Below are 16,635 nucleotides of genomic sequence, written 5' to 3'. Positions count from 1 at the left end.
GTATGGCCGTATAACCGTATTTGATATGCTAACTCTAATTGTGCCGTTTGCATTTAAAATTATTATTAGATGAGTCAATTTCGTAAAAAATGTATTGAGATGATATTAATATTAAATACTTATTGACTAGTAATGTGCCTCAAGAGTAAATGTCCAGATTTATGAAAGGCACAGCATTTAGTTTGGAAGATTGACCTAAAAATGTCTATATGATATGCGGACTTTTAAGTCCTACTTTCAATATGCTTGCACAATACTGCAACACATTAGGTCCTGAATAACTTATCAGTAGCTAATTTTTATATGCTTCAAATCTAAGTACATTCACACTCCCCCACTCCCTATGATATAGCTAAAAAACAGTTTGTATCCATCAAATCTGAATACTTCTCCAATCACGCTCTGCAATTGTTCTCCTGGGATTCTGCAGGACTTTCAACTCTTCACAATTGTTCTCCAGTCTGCATGTCACAAGAGATTTGTCTAAGCTCATTGAGAGAATGCTAAATATTGGTTGCAGAAATAAACACCTACCAACATCTCATGGTCTCCCATTATTTCTTCCATCAACTCCTGCAGTGGTTTATTAGCACTATTGGGAACAAGTGCTGCAAATGCAGCTGGTTTTAGTCCTGCATAAAAGAAAGTCTAAACTGTAGTAAACGTGTAAGGAAATAAAACCAGTAGATCTATTATTCTAGGCACATGGAATCTGCCAAGACACTAAGGAACTACGAAACTGAAGGGCCATAATTGATTAAATCTGTTAAACACTGAACTGATGCAATGTCTTCAGGATATAATAATATTCTTGTTACCAGTTTCAGGAAAAGCGTCAACAAACATCATCATCTCCTCTCCACTTAGACCAGATAGGAAACATATCCGAGGAAGTGAGTTGTCTATCTGCAGGGCACAAAATGCAGCATGCATGAAGAGATTTTAACTTAATTTTGAATCTAAGGAATGCCAAATGGCTGAATTAAATATTAACATGAAGACCATTTTACTCCTTCAGTAAAGAGATGTACTTTGACCTCTTAAAAGTGGTTAGGTACATTAGAAGCATGTTTGTTAACTTGTATTGATCGCTTCGAAGTTTTAGATTTACAAGCAAGAATAATCCAAGACTTTGATATTAGAAAACCTACAATAATGTCAATCTACATAACAATTCATATAAAGAGATAGCGAATTTATATGAAATGCTCCACAAAAATCATAATGGAAAAGCTTGTTCTTGCAATGTGCATTTATTTCTGCTAATTAATATAACTTTTGCAATGTGTATGTACAAGAGATCTAAAGTTGGAAAAATCACAACAGTGGCATGTTCGAGAAATTCTACCTCGAAATCTTCCAAACTCCCTTGTGTTGTATGCATTGCCTCCCATAGAGAAAGTCTCACCATGTCCTCAGTACAATAAATGACCTACAATGCAATACATACATTCACTTCTATTATTCCAATTTATTTTGGGTGTCTACAGAAATAAGGAATGTAATATTGCATTCAAATTTTAGTCACAGATGTGTGGAGCATAGATATTCAAACAAATAACTCCTCTCTCTCTCTCTCTCTCTCTCTCTCTCTCTCTCTCTCCCATTAACATGATATTTACTCCATTGACCATTCTTGGTTTGCCAATAAAATATGGACATGAAAGACAAGAAATATGAAGTTACCTTAAGAAATTCACCATCTAACTCTTTCAAAAACTGTTGAATCTGCACAAGGTTGCGATACACATTATACTATTGAATGGCATATTGGAAATGTTTGAAATATAATATAAAATCATTCACCCCAACAACTCAAACTTTTTAGATAGTTGATTCTAACATGATAACGGAGCATCTAAAATCAAGTGGTCAAGAGCTCAATCATTGTTCGTTGGCCTCCATTAATCCAATAAAAAGTTGAGTTTCAGCACAGCATAGAGCCATAGACGTGCTCGTGCATTGTCCTTGCTTAAAAGTTAAAACCCAATGAGATTTTGTATGAGGGGTGTGTCAGAAATAATATAAAACCATTCATGAGTCTTCGCGCAACAACTTAACTTTTGGAATAATTGATTAATGACAGGAAGAACATAGGGGCTAGACAATTGAATGCTAATATATCTAGGGTAATATATCACTGGATGTTGATAATCATTGTAAGCTGCTAGCCATATTAATAGGACCATTACAAGGTAACCTTTAAGCTGTAATTGTAACAGTTTACATACAGGATTTTCAGTTGTAGCAAAAAATCAAGAAAAGCCACTCTATCAAAACATTAGGTTATCATACTGAAAGCATAAACAATAATCAGAGCCAAGATTGGTTTAGAAATTCAAGTACACTGAATAGCAGCCACCTATATAAAGTGACAGGAGAGATCAAGCTAGTAGAAGGCATTATAAATGTTTTGATAAAGGCAAAATCTATTAAGACATTTAAAATTATCACATTACTTTTACGCGGATTATTACATCCTATTACATTGATCATGGTGATATTACCTTTGGAGCTTCATCTGCTTCAAATCCCATCAATAATAACGCCTGCAAAATGAAAAAAAAAAAAAACTTTCGTGTTAATTACATATGATGTCAGAGAAAAGTTATTTATGTTCCATGGCAGCAAGTCCTAAATCTAGGTAATATTGAACATTCACAGAAAATCAGTAAAATTGTACTTTTAAAGATAAATAAATATAAAGTGAGGACAAAATAAGTTCCATCTAATACGAGGGAAACTTCAGTACTAGCTATATCTTCCATCTGGAGCAATGTGTATGTAGAAAATTATTTGCTCATGAGAAAGATAAGTAGAATAAGAGATTAGAAAACATCTTAATCCACTGAGTCAAAACTAACCATGACTTACAGGTGGACCATATCTTGGATCCTCGGCATTCAAAGGAACAAATTTGGAGTCTTCAACCAAAGCATCAGGGGTTCCTGCATTATAGAAAAAACATTATATAAAAAATATGTGTGCAAACTTTCAAGGAATGCAAGAAAGTTATAAGCACCAGCTTGCAGTATCCCTCTTCCCCTTGAAAACAAGGGATGGAAAGAGAAGTTGGAAAATAAATTTACAGGGAAAAAAGAAGAAGAAATGCACAAGTTATAAATGAATTCAATTGAAGTAATTGAGGTTTGTAACACCTACTTATTCGTGTTTACAACTGACACAAGTATGGTTTTGACATCCTCAATTTACCATTTTAAGAAGTCACTAGCCAAATTAATGAATAACATCTAAACAATCAAGTAACATAATGTATGATGTGAAAACGGAAATGGTAAGAAGTTATGACCTCAATGTTTTACATTTCCCACCATAATCAAGCAGCAGAGTATAAATTGTCAAATGTATACCACCAAAGTCTTATGTCTATGGTTGCAACTTGTAAGAGGACTGTTAGCAAGACACCCTTTTGAAGACACCCTTAACTACAGTCTCCTATTGGTTCATTTTTTAAAATGTGAGTACACTTGCCTAGTAAATTGATCACTTTTAAAAAATGTATTTCACGTAGTAAAAAATGAACCAAGCAAAGAAAAATGAGTTGAAGAATGTGTTCAAAAGAGTATTTGTTTCATCACAATGATGCATACACACTATTAAGCTATTTTTTTTTTTTAAATTTTAAAATCAGTAAAACAATTTAGTATTAAGTATCTTTTTCAGGGTTTCTTGTTAACTTTTATTATTTTGTTCTACTTGTCACGAATCAGTTATCTCAAAAGCTTAAGTTGTTGGGTCATGGGGGCTCGAACAACACGTAATGAACTAATTATACCAAAAACTTAAAGCGGTTAGCACGCGACACATGAATGGTTATATTTCTAACACTACTTAGCTCCCCGTTCTTAAACGTGTTTCCATCATGTTCTGCTCAGCAGTTACTACTCCCAAATGGGTATTTCAGAATGGAGACAGTGATAAAATTGAAAATGCAAAGAAGCTAAGAAATTCACCTTCAGAGGATGCTCTATGAACATGCTTGAGCTTAGAGTGAGTGACCTGGTTCAAGAAGAAACCAAAAGACACTGAAACAGGGGAGAGTACAGAACATGAAGGAGGCTTTCGCGCGTGACACCGCAACCAGGAACACACTGAGAATCCAACAGCAGATGACATGATTTTGCTGCAATTTTCTTTCCTCTGTTTTTTCCTCCACACACGCTCAATAATGATAATGGACATACATTTTGTTTTATTTTTTATGGTAAAAATTATCATTATATAAATATAATGGACATTCTTACTTAAGGGAGATTAATAAAAAAAAGAGAATAATTAATATTTGATGCATTCATATATAGGACTGAAGATTATTAAGGATGATCTGACTTAAGTTAATGAGAGGGGATAAAATGAAATCAAAGGGTAAGGATTCTATTATGTTTAATTATTTAGTTTTGTTAAGAATGAAATAGAAAATGGTAAATTTATTCTATCTAAGGGCATTAGTGTCAAAGGCAAATTAAATTTATAATGAATTGTAAATATAAAATTACAAATCTAACAAGTTACCGATATAGTATTTTAATAGAATATTCTATTTCTGTGGCTGTAAAGGTATCATGCACCGGTGCATAACCTAATGAATAATGCACCTTAAACAACATCCAATTTCACCCTTAATCCCAATTTGGGGAGAAATGGGATGAATGAAAATGTTTATCACTACTAAAATTATAAACTTACTTTTATATCCACATTATTCAATTGTTTTTCAGGTTTTTTTTTCATATACTAACAATGTATCCCCTCTTCAATAAATTCGTGCACCACTCAATCATTTTTTATAGAAAAATCATAATAGTTCATAGAATATATCCAGATAATGCATGACAACTAAAAATATAAATTTACCCTTGAGTGATCTTGACAATTTCCTCTGAAAATAGGGATTTTATTAGAAGATATACGTCAACTTTTTGTTTTGTTTTTTTTTTCGAAGTATGCTTTTTTAACCTTGATTAGGCGAGACTATCACCATGTTAGGATGTGCACGATGCACACTCCAAAACAAGTTATTTCAAAAGTTATACACAGCTTTTGATTTAATGTAATTTTCTGGCTAGATGTGGTTTCCACATGTGAAAAACACCCACCATTTCTCATCACAAACGGGAGACATTAGGTCAAACCATTTAGGTCGAAATTTGAGATGTAAGCAATTAACATATCAACATTTTACCACAACATTTTAGATACAGAGTAAATTTTTATATGAATAGTTATTTTCTTGCGTCGCAATGATTCACTGTCATTTTATATCATATGCGTTTAGGTTAGTGGGAATAACAGATGCCAGTTGCTTAGTTTCCTCTCTATTACATTTCTGTACCCTTTTGCTAGACTAATTACAATATAAGAGATTACATCTCTGCGACCAAGTTTTCTGCATCAGCTTCAGACTTGGAAAGGGTTCCCTGAGTCCACCTCTTCAGCATTTCCAAAGCAGCCTTGGGCTGGTCCATTGGAACCATGTGACCCGCATCACGGACCTGTTTTTGTCACGCACAATATCAAGCTGAATCAGAATTTACCAAGCTATAGGGAAATTTGGTATGTAAATAGAGTATATCTATTTCTTGACATAACATCAATTGGCTGCTTATGCAGCAATGAAATATTTGAATTTGATTGTGTCGCAGTAATAAGTGTTCTTATTGTAGACGAGAATCATTGACAGTTTCACAGCACAAGCATGTTGTCTATGGAGAGAGAAAGAGAGATATACCTTGAGGAAACTTAAAGGTCCATAATTCTTCAATAATCCAGCTTCTGATTCATCAACTGTGAAAGGAACTTCAGGTGAGGCTACAAATTCTTTCTGGCCGGACCATTGCATGGCATGAACCCATCTTGAATTACCTAATCATTGAATTCACATCACCAGGAAAAAGTACATCAATACATCACATCGAAAGGTCTTTAAGTATGAAATACTGAACTTCAAAATAGATATAAAAAACTGGTTAAACACATACCAAGCCAGTTGCAGATGAGATCATATTCCCCAGCATAGATAAGCAAATTGATCCCATCCTCAAGGAGGGTGGGAATACCAACTTCAAGATCCCTCATCCAATCCACCAGCATAGCCTGATAAACAGTAGTGCTACAAGACACAAAATCAATATCCCCAACCCCTAGTGCATCCCGAACAGACCTCTGATTCAAGAACTTCTCCATGTTTGAAAAATCATAGCAAAGGCTCCCTTCACACTTCTTTCGGATGTCATAGTACTGCAGCATGAGTATACAGTTGATGGTCAAAATTTTGAATATGCCCATGACCATGTTTCATTTAGACTTAGCAAACTCCATAAATGTCAAGACATGAAATTCTTCCAACTAACTAGCAGAATAAAAAGTTTTTTGACATTTGCTGTAAAATTTCTCACTTATCCCCCACTAAGAAAGTATCATAGGAAGAGTTACATAGTTTGTTAAATAAATGTTCAGTTACCTGCATGCCTATTCATATTTGGGGAAATAATTCACACATTTAAACATGTTCCACAACCGGATAAACTGGTAGGTTGGTGTTTCTTCTTTCCAATAGAAAATATTTTGGGAAGCAAACAGAAACGTAACGAGTATCAAGAATTTGTTCAAGACAATTCATTTCTCACTTAGAAAACAAGAAGCTTTTTAGGTTGAGTGATTCTTTAACATGGTATTAGAATTTCAACGAAGTATGAAAAAGAAGCCTGTATTTTGACCATGTTCATGCTCAATAGGTTTCCACTTTCCAAATAAGAGCTTGTTATTATTTAGCCCTCACCTATATAAGCTTAAGCTTTTAAGTTTTTGAGAAATGTTAGCAAGACACTAACACATTCATCACTGAGTGAAATTCATAGGGGCCCCACTAAATAAAAATGGGTCCTACCTAATAGGAAGTGGGACCCCATAATTTAGTACATCCTAATGAATTTCGCCCAATGATAGAGTATGCTCAAAAGAGTGCATTTGAAAGTGTGTTGCTAGCATTCCTCTTAGGTTGTAGGCACTCAGTCAAGTCATCATGACAAATTACTACAGATAGCTGCACGTAAACCACACAGAGGAGGAAGCAACTGAGTTACCCACATTGATATCACCAGCATGTGACATGATAGAATTGAATATAGTATTGCAAACAAAATATGCAGCTGTGCAAGCAATTTTTCCATCAGTTCCTGAAAAATTGAAACAAATAATAAGTAGATAAGTAACAGAAACTAACCAATCAGAATGCCCCCAAACATGTGAGAGCACAGGTTTATTATGAGAGTGAGGGAGATATACTCTTTTGCCTACATATGCTATTCAAAAAGATACACTTTAAAAAGATAAAACTAATTTTGTCATTTTAAAATAATTTAATTAAAATAATTTCTTAAAATAATTTAGCAATTCGGAGTTTGAACCTGACTTTACCCATTGAAGAAACCTGAGTTCAGGCTTAAGTTTAAAAATTAAACTATGCTAGAGGTTGAACTCAACATTCATTTTTAAAATATTAACACTAGGAAGTTTGACCCTGTTCAATTCAATCACGACTCAAGCTTCCAACATACAAACAGAGAAGAATTACGGATTCTCTGAAAGGAGAGCATGGAACAACATCAGACTTAAATTACCACATAGTTTGATTGCCACTTCACAGGCTGGGACCATCACTTTGTTGATGCGGTCATAGTCAGCTTGCTTAATTATGCCCATGTCCATTGCATAATCTGGGTAAGCTTTATACTGAAATCCAGGATCAGTGAGTCCATTACCAATGGCAAATCCCTGTTCAACCAATGCAAATAAGCTAAGCAAGTCTTCTTACCCTTCAACACATATCTCACACTTAAGAATTTAGAATGACTCAAAATGATGTAACAGACCTTCAGATTAATATGAATTCCTTCTTTAGCTTTGTTTCCCTTGTGGACACGGGCAGCAAAAGCTGGAATGTAATGCCCGGCATATGATTCACCCGTAATAAAAAAGTCATTTGATGCATACTCTGGATGTTCAGTAAAGAAAGCCTGCAGGGAAAAGAGAACTTGCTAACTCAAGATATTATTAAAGAATGGTGAAGCTTAGCCAGGTATGTTTATCAAACTTAGCAGTAACTAAGATATCTTCTGTATCAGAAGCAATGAATATAAGTCAAATATCTTAAGGAACAGTCAAATACATATCACTAATAACGTTCTGCGTAACTGGTGTCTAAAGCAAACACAAATACCTGTAAGAAGTCATACAAGTCGTTGCTGACACCCGCTTCATCATGACGAATGTCGCGCTTATCAGTGCTGTAACTAAAGCCAGTTCCAGTTGGTTGGTCAACATATAGAAGATTAGATACCTGAAAGGTTATCAAGTAAATTGTTAAATCCCACAAATAATAACACCCCTATAGAAAAAGGTGATGAAATACAACATATGACATATATAGATACCTTGTCCCAGCCATAATCATTCCACACAAGGGACATGTTGTCAGCAATTTTGAAAGGACCATTTTCATAAAACACAGCCAATTCACTGCTACATCCAGGTCCCCCAGTTAACCAAATCACAACAGGATCCTTCTTGCTGTTCCGCGATTCAAAGAAAAAGTAGAACATCCTGCAGCAGCATTCAACCAAATATGATAAATAAATAAATAAATAAATAGCAAAAAAACTAACAACACCAGACACATAAACACACAGTCTTTTTGCTCAGCAACAATTATATTCAACTTATAGTAGAAAATTAATTACTCAATCCAACCAAAATAATCATAAAATCTAAAATTCTAAATAGCAGAATTTTTTTTACAATTTCTATATATATTTCAAGGTTAAACAAAAAATTAACAATGGAGCTAGCCTAGGTTTTAAGTGAACATGAATCATGAATGTGTAATGGAGTGAAGAACATGAATCCAAGCTGAAATTTGCAGAAAAAGTAAAAATTAAATATAGGTTTTGAGTAGGGGAAGAAGCAAAACCTTGCAGCATGAGAATGCTGAATCGGGTAATAGCCAGCGCGATGAGCCAAGTCGTCGAGGGAAACCCCACCCAGCACATTGGGAAATCTGAGCGGCTTCTCGACGATCCTGGTGGTGTTGTTGGATGGTGGCAGAGCGAGGTTGGGATCGGTAAGGATGTTGACATCGCGGGGAGGGAAGAGGTTGAGGTCTCTAATCAGATTGTTTGCCTCGATCGACGGCGGAGAGAGGAGCAGCGGAAGGAGGAAGAGGAGGAGGAGAGGGCACGCCGTGGCGGTGGTGGTGGTGGTGGTGGTGGTGGAGTGCCCCATTTTCAGTGAGTGTGAAGCGAAAGGAAAGTGAAGGAGAACGTGAAGGAAGTAGAACCAAGCAGTTATTAACTTCGCATGCGTGTGATCAAAGCTTTGAGCGACACGTGGCACCATCTCCCTAAATGATTTTTATCCAAAGCTATTTCACCCGCACGGGTAATTTTTAAGTACTGTTCCAATTGAGATAGTTTTAAAACAGTCTCATACTTAACCAATACAAATATGACACGTGTTATTAGATATTTTGAAGTTAATATTTTTCAAAATATATATTTTAATTCCAGTTAATCTGCATCCTTATATTTTATTTCATAAATTCCATAAAAATGATAAATGAACCACTAAATTTATAAAGTTAAATGTTGATTAAGATTTATGAGTTTGGATTTAAATAATAATTTGTGATAGTTTTTGGAATAGAATATAAAATATTAAATGATGAAGATTAAAAAATAAAATGTGTTAAATGTTATGGGTTAAATTGTAGCCTTGAGAAGAAAGTATAATGATGTAGATTAATTGAGACTAAAATTTAGTTTAGTAAAATGTTGATGTTGAAAAATCAAATATTTGGTGACTGTTAAAAAAATAAAAAATAAAGCATAATTAACAAGTGTCAATGAGTTTATTGATTGCATTTATTTGGAACTGTTTTAAAACTGTCTCAATTAAAACAATACCGAAGAGGTCACCATTTCGCACCATCGGCAAACATAAGACTAATCCCTTATACTCGAAAATCTCATCAAGTGACTAGACGACTAGTCTCTCAAATTAATTATTCTTTATACCTGAACTAAATATTTAAAGAACTCACATATTTATATATTTATCAGCTATGCTGGACTTGAATCTTCATTGTTGATAAATGATGATGCCACTAATTTAACAAATGAAATATTTTAAAATGTTTTTTTAATTCATTTCGTGTTGCAAGAGTTTTGACCCTTCTTTTTTATTTGAGCTATACTACAACAGTAGAAGAAAGTGTAATCTAGCCATTAGAAGAAAGTATATATTATTATTTTTAATTCATTTCGTATATAGTTATTCTCTTATTTGATAAATGTTTTTTAAATGAAAGAAATAAAATAGTAAATAAGCATAAACTTAACATTCCAATCCTTCCTTTATTAAAGTCTACCTCTTCTCTTTCCCATCCAAAGCTCTCTATAGTGAGTAGTGACATCCGGAGTGCAGGTTTTGTCCTTTCTATATTTTGTGATATTTTATTTGCTGTGGTAATGAGTTGCCTGAATTGTTATAGCATGTTATTCTTCAGCTTTAGTTTTTTTTTCCTTACACTCAAGTCCCCACCAAATAAATAACACGACACAATCCAACAGAACATGTTGGCAAGTTTCCAATTCTAGAAATGTTCAAGAAGAATCCACTATTTCACCCATGAATGAGATCTTGAATGTTTGCTGATGGATCAGCAGATACAAATAGATTAGATACATATATTTTTATCTTTTCAAATAATCAAATTTGCCACCACTAAATAAATGGTGGAAAATAATAACCCACTAATCGTGAAGTTTATCAGAATATCAGTACATCAAGAAAAATTTCATGCTAGGAGGTTAATGTGGAGATCAAAGTCTCCCTCTACTGTGATATTGATCTGTAAGTGGACACCTACAAGAGAAATGGAGGTCAATGCAGGTTAAAGGCTTTACACAGCTCCTTGTTTCAGTTGCCATTAACTAGGAGTTTCAACAATTTAGTCAAAGATGCCTTCTTCATCATACCAAATATCTACTAAGAAATCTACCATCTCCTGCATGAGAAATCGGTTCACCAAATTTGCATCAGTACATGAAGGAGATATACAGAAAGCTTTGAATTGAATAACCATATAATACTGGAATGCTTTAAAAGACAACAACATTTAAGATTTACGCGAATCTAATAGCAGGTAAAGCTACTAAACCATCTTCAATCTTAAAACAGAGAAGGGACTGAAGAAACTTCTACTCTAAAGAGCATCGACATAATTCTACAAGTGATTTTTTATTCTTAAGATTTAATTTCCAGATTCTGTCAATCAATCACATTCTAAAAAGCACAAGCTCCTACAATACTTTTTCAATATTGCTATGTGCATTCTTTTAAGTAATACATCCATGTGAAAACGTACATTTCATGAATTAGATAGATTCTCACAGGTACTGGTATAGAGTCTTACAGGTAAGGGTATTGGCTCTGCAAAAGGCTCGTTAGTTGAAAGCAGCTCTTCATATGATGTTGACCAGCTGTAAAAGAAAATTTAGAATTGTTGTTGTAAGATGTTATGTCAAACAAATGCATAAAACTACTGAAAGCATTGATAACTGGAATTTTAAAACAATTTGTACTAAAACACAAGTTTAGACCTTATCACGGAAACTAGTATGTTCCTGAAGGGAAATCAAACAGAAGTCAATAATTTATCTATATTAGATAAAGTGAGAAGAGAGGCATAGTAAGTTCTCAAAGCAGTTTGGATACACGTAGCATGTATACTATGCCATCTAAAGTTAAAGTGGCAATCAGACACATGCATGCATGAAATTAATAGCCAGTTTTCACCTTGGTTGTACCAAGAACTTGGCTTCCTTTTTCCAAGCTGCATCGGAAGTAAAGATGCAAGTGGACCAGATTGCTCAAAATGGTTCAAGAAAAATAAAATTGCACCTGAGAGTCCACATGGAATCTGATTTTCTATAAAGCCTACAATTCCTTTTTCTTATTCTTTTTACCTTGAAATTCATTGTTTCTTTCTCTTATTATCTTTTCTGTCTACAGATGTGTGTGTGTGCGTATGAGTGCTTGTTTCTCTTCAATACCACACCACTTAACAGGAAAATGTTTTTGGTGTTGGTTGTTTATCCTTCAATACATGTTAAAGATTACTTTTCTCTTCTAGAATAAGCAATAACTAGTTATTACTCTAACAATGGATAATGTATCAATAAAATTCAATCCATTTTGAATTTAACAACCATTTGTGTAATTAAATAATTATTACATGAGAAGTGAATATATTAAACTTGTGTAGCAGAGACAGTTTGAAGTGTTTATATGAAATCCTTATTTTGGCTGCAAATACATTTTGTTTATGCCATTTTGGTTTCACTTAGACATGATTTGCAGGGGAGAATAGCATGGAGATTTAAATGGTTGGATGTTCATTGGTCAGTGTCCAACCACAGTAGCTCTGGTGATGCTGTGATATTAGGTTTAGTGTTGGCCCCAGGTTTGGACATGCATCTCTTTTCTTAGTTCCATTGTGGTTTGCAGTCTTATAGAGGTTGCCACCATGGAGAGCGGTCTATATGGTGGACTGTCTTATATTGGAATTCATGAGCTATGCATGTGGTTCAACTGTTATTATCATTGGTAGAAAAGTTAATGATTTCAGTTCAGTCCAAAGTTAAGGGAGTTAATTGACACAGCTAAAAGATGATGAGGTAATTTGAGAAAGAGTAAACTAGAGGCCGTAAACTGTAATTTAACCTAAAAAGAGACATGTCTCAATAAGTTGAAGTATGCAGTATTTAAGTAATATTTAATGCGCATAAGTAATATTTATTTCATTGGCCAGGATGTTTTATCAAGTAAGGAATCAAATTGAACATAAAACAGACATCTAAGATTACAGGCTAGAGAACAATGATTTGCTGCGTCTCTGCGACATGAGTGTAGAAACTTTTTTTTCTGCGGCTCTAAATATCTACAAGAAACTAAAAATATGTAGGATAAAACCCCTTCTAGACCTTTCAATATGACTATGAAACAGAGATTCCTATTGTAAATGACAAAAAGGAGACAGGATTAAGGTATACCTAATAATTGGATCCTTAGCCTCTCTTGGTGGATGTCGAGACTTATCACCAACCCATCTTTTTCTATTCTCATGCCAAGCAATTGCAGCTGCATAATATATTCACCCATATTAGATTTTAAACAAAAGCATCAATAATGGAAAAATTAACAGAAAACAGAAAATTTACAATAAAGGTCAGGAAAATTAAAATAGGGAAATAAAACATAAAAATTTATGATAAAGGTAATGCTTTTTCATCCTTTGTTTCTTTAATTCATTCTAAGTGGATAAGGCTTTTGAGCTTAATCTCTCTGACTCCGTAGCAGGAGTCCTCAAATATATATGTCCAATAGGCTACTTTTGCTGGAAATTTTTAATTAAGCTACTTTTGAATACAAGAATGACCCAACATGTACATTATTTCAAACTGATTGTGCTCCAAACTGCATTTTCTGAAGTCATTGATCAGTATGAAATAAGTGACCACATTTTTTTTCAGATGCAAGTTACAAAATTGCCTAATCTGGGTTAACATTCACAAATATAAATCTATTTAGACACCTTCTATGTTTCAGTTCGCTGAACGAATTTATGTCCAAAATTTCTCACGTTAATGTTATTTTGGTGGATAAATAAAATCATTATAAACAATGCTTGTAAAGTTGTAATTAGCCCGAATCATATAGCTATCAACAAGCTGTAAGGGATTTAAGAATAATTCATCTTTTTGAGAGGTAATCTTAAGCGAAATAAAAGAATAAATACATCTAAAAAGGAAAAGGACAAGTTAATTACTGGATTATAAAAACTAAAATGACAAACTCACCATGATTGACAAAATTGGAAGTCTGCTTCAAATTTTGCTTCCCATTGGAATGAGAACTTCTATAGGCCTTTTCATTGGATCTTTTAACTTCATCTGCAGATTTAGAATGCTTCAAAGTATGTTTCCCATTGGAATGGGAACTTGCAGCACAAACTTCCATTACATCCAAATTGAATGACTATTCCCCACAATAATTACACAATAAATTCTAACAATTGTTCCCTTCCAAAGACTAGAAGTACCTCCAAACTTCCTTACAGTTATTGCTGCTTGATGTCACAGCATTTGAAAAGAACAATGCTCATTATTGCTGCCGCTGCACGATGAAGGAACAACTTCAAAACAAAGAATATTGACATATCCTAATGTTGTTCAACACTAGTAAAACTGATAAAAGGAAAATTCAACAAGGTAAATCACAAATGGGAAAAAAGGATGAAAAGTAAATTTCAACAATTATCCAGACTAACACTATATATATTCTTTCTAAAACAATATATGAAATACTAAGTTAAAAATTATCTACCCCAGCACCAATAAATTATATCTTCCTCCGAAGCTCATATTCCCTTTGCATTCATAGCTTCCACATTATATGTCTAAAGATTATGACCTCATCTTACTTAGAGTACTAACAGAAAAACTGAAGAATCGGATCACTCGGTGACGACTGACAAAGACATAGTAATTGGTCTTCTATTCTTCTATAATCCAGAAAGTACACTTCTTACAGTCCTTAGCAGCCATTTAAATAGCAGTTATGCACAAGCCAACATTAAAAGATGGCATATATTCCTTATTTATTATCAAAGATGCAGAAATCCTAAATGCACGCTTATCCGGATAGAGTTCAACTTCAATTCTAATAAAACAAGTCATGGCACATATTCCTCATTATCAAAGACTCAACTCCACCTATATCTACTAAACAGAGGAATCCTATTCCTACTTACCCTAGAACTACAATTCCAATCTAATACTCATAACTCATCACATAAAAATTCAATTCAATTCATTAATTAAACTCAATTCCCTTCCAGATCTGAGATAAAACACACTATATGTGAAGAACACATAAATTTTCACACAGTATACACTTCAAAAATTGTGGCGGTTTCAAATGTTGAAAATCATAAATAACACAGTTTCATCATCCAGAAAGCAATAAAGTAATAACAAGCATGCACACAAAGAACATAAAATACAAAACGCAAACAATAACAAAGAAATTGCAACAAGAATCACAATGCATTCAGTAAAACAAGTGCAATTGAGATCTGAAACGAAACGTGAAACAGAAATAAACGAGAATTTCCAGTTTTCTACACCGTCTTCTTCATCAGAAAGGGCGTTAGGAGTTACCTTCACGGCGGCGATGGCGGCGGAGCGGAGAGGTTCACCGGCGGAGAAACAGAGGCGAAGTTCAAGTGTAAGAGAATTAGCAGAATGTGTCAATTTCTCTTCTTCTCTTTGTGGCGACTCGCGTGCTCCCTAAGTAAAAACAAAATAAATAAAAATTAAAATGTGATCTTTTTTATTTTTATTTATATTTATTCATTATTACCTTGATTTTCTGAGTTAGGTTTTGGATAATTGTTGTTGAAATGTAGTTGTAAAATTGCGACTTGTAGTTGGGAAGAAATAAACGTGGGTGTAATAATACTGTTAATAATGTGAATATTATGATATGACTACATTACCCGCCACCAACCAATCAGGGTGGATGAGGATAGATTTGCTACTTGAGGGGCTTTTGGTCATTTTGTGGCAACAATATCAACTTGTTAGAACCACATGTGAGTGTTTTGGTAAGTAGTGATATGTCTGCATCAATCAAATGAGGGGTTTTGATTTTGACACCTAAATTCGATTTTAATTTCAACATGTTTTTAAGATATATTATAATTTTTTTTGTTACATGAGGAAAATAGATATCTTAGAATTTATAATTTATAATTGCTACTCACAATCTTACTGATAGAGTGTCAATTTAGTAATAAATTATAGATATATATCTCAATTAATTTAAGAGATTAATCTCTTAATTTAATATTGGTTGAAAGAAAAACCATTGGTTGATTGAGTGCTCATTTAAAAAGTAATTAATACTAATTTTTTTTCATTGATTGAGTGACTAATAAAATTCCTTTTGGAACTTCAAGCTGAATATGAAACCTCACTTGCCATGGAATTCCATATTTAAATATAAATTTAATCAATTTTAGTTACTTTGTAAACAAATAATCAATCAATTAAAATTTATTGGTATTAATTACTTTTTAAATGGCTAATAAATCAAATAATGCTTAAAAATTTTCATCAAATTATATTAAATTAGTAAAAGTATTTATAAATTATTAAATTATGATTAAATTGATTCTCTAACAATACAAATATTTTTTATAAAAAAACAAAATTAATGGACAACTAACCTAATATGGGCGAGGAAGGTTGACTTGTCGGTCAATATGGGTTAGACATTGCAGCAAGGCTTTGGATTGAGGTGTGTTAGTAAGGATGACAAGACGACTTTGACCCATCAGGTCAACACGCAAAAGCCCACCAAATGAGGGAGGGTTCGAGTTGAAGTCAAATACGTAGCACACCATGGAAACAATTAGGAGATGAGATATGTTGGCTTATTAAGTTCAATTTTTATTTTTTACTTTTCTATTTCTAAACATTTTTATTATTTTGT

At 33.5% G+C, this 16,635-nt stretch overlaps 3 protein-coding genes across 4 annotated transcripts; all 3 read right to left on the bottom strand.

Moving 5' to 3' along the window:
* Positions 1-190: 190 nt before the first annotated feature.
* On the bottom strand, positions 191-4,240 carry LOC130718139 (uncharacterized). Its single transcript, XM_057568623.1, has 8 exons — positions 3,975-4,240; positions 2,875-2,948; positions 2,508-2,549; positions 1,687-1,728; positions 1,349-1,432; positions 819-906; positions 535-632; positions 191-461 (listed from the first exon to the last, which is right to left on the bottom strand). Exons 1-8 carry the CDS (start codon positions 4,237-4,239, stop codon positions 444-446), a joined length of 711 nt encoding a protein of 236 aa, XP_057424606.1. The 5' UTR covers position 4,240; the 3' UTR covers positions 191-443.
* A 921-nt stretch (positions 4,241-5,161) lies between these two features.
* On the bottom strand, positions 5,162-9,343 carry LOC130718268 (serine carboxypeptidase-like). The gene is made up of 9 exons (XM_057568804.1): positions 8,990-9,343; positions 8,454-8,622; positions 8,240-8,359; positions 7,893-8,036; positions 7,641-7,794; positions 7,108-7,196; positions 6,000-6,258; positions 5,750-5,883; positions 5,162-5,513 (listed from the first exon to the last, which is right to left on the bottom strand). The coding sequence occupies exons 1-9, from the start codon at positions 9,298-9,300 to the stop codon at positions 5,385-5,387; spliced, it is 1,509 nt and encodes a 502-aa protein (XP_057424787.1). The 5' UTR covers positions 9,301-9,343; the 3' UTR covers positions 5,162-5,384.
* A 1,333-nt stretch (positions 9,344-10,676) lies between these two features.
* Positions 10,677-15,434, bottom strand: LOC130720967 (uncharacterized). Of its 2 annotated transcripts, none has more exons than XM_057571681.1 (5): positions 15,300-15,434; positions 13,938-14,253; positions 13,131-13,218; positions 11,492-11,558; positions 10,677-11,083 (listed from the first exon to the last, which is right to left on the bottom strand). In XM_057571681.1, exons 2-5 carry the CDS (start codon positions 14,095-14,097, stop codon positions 11,027-11,029), a joined length of 372 nt encoding a protein of 123 aa, XP_057427664.1. In that variant the 5' UTR covers positions 14,098-14,253; positions 15,300-15,434; the 3' UTR covers positions 10,677-11,026. The 2 variants fall into 2 exon arrangements, with proteins under 2 accessions (XP_057427664.1, XP_057427665.1); XM_057571682.1 differs by having other exon boundaries at positions 15,227-15,428.
* Between the last annotated feature and the right edge of the window lie 1,201 nt (positions 15,435-16,635).

The sequence above is a fragment of the Lotus japonicus genome, chromosome 5 (assembly GCF_012489685.1).
Source record: "Lotus japonicus ecotype B-129 chromosome 5, LjGifu_v1.2".
Classification (NCBI taxonomy): domain Eukaryota; kingdom Viridiplantae; phylum Streptophyta; class Magnoliopsida; order Fabales; family Fabaceae; genus Lotus; species Lotus japonicus.
The sequence above is the reverse complement of the archived record's forward strand: the minus strand, read 5'-3'. Positions and strand labels throughout refer to the sequence as shown.

Excerpts from the sequence above, each read along its gene's own strand:
- LOC130718139 (XM_057568623.1), bottom strand. The coding sequence starts at position 4,239 with ATGATAATTTTTACCATAAAAAATAAAACAAAATGTATGTCCATTATC. Across the intron at positions 1,729-2,507 it reads AAGCAGATGAAGCTCCAAAG|ATTCAACAGTTTTTGAAAGA; the intron begins GTAATATCACCA and ends AACCTTGTGCAG. Across the intron at positions 907-1,348 it reads GGAGTTTGGAAGATTTCGAG|ATAGACAACTCACTTCCTCG; the intron begins GTAGAATTTCTC and ends TGTGCCCTGCAG.
- LOC130718268 (XM_057568804.1), bottom strand. The coding sequence starts at position 9,300 with ATGGGGCACTCCACCACCACCACCACCACCACCACCGCCACGGCGTGC. Across the intron at positions 8,623-8,989 it reads CAGCATTCTCATGCTGCAAG|GATGTTCTACTTTTTCTTTG; the intron begins GTTTTGCTTCTT and ends ATGCTGCTGCAG. Across the intron at positions 8,360-8,453 it reads ATGATTATGGCTGGGACAAG|GTATCTAATCTTCTATATGT; the intron begins GTATCTATATAT and ends ATAACCTTTCAG.
- LOC130720967 (XM_057571681.1), bottom strand. The coding sequence starts at position 14,097 with ATGGAAGTTTGTGCTGCAAGTTCCCATTCCAATGGGAAACATACTTTG. Across the intron at positions 11,559-13,130 it reads GCTAAGGATCCAATTATTAG|CTGGTCAACATCATATGAAG; the intron begins GTATACCTTAAT and ends TTTCTTTTACAG. Across the intron at positions 11,084-11,491 it reads CAGAGCCAATACCCTTACCT|GAGATGGTAGATTTCTTAGT; the intron begins GTAAGACTCTAT and ends TTTCTCATGCAG.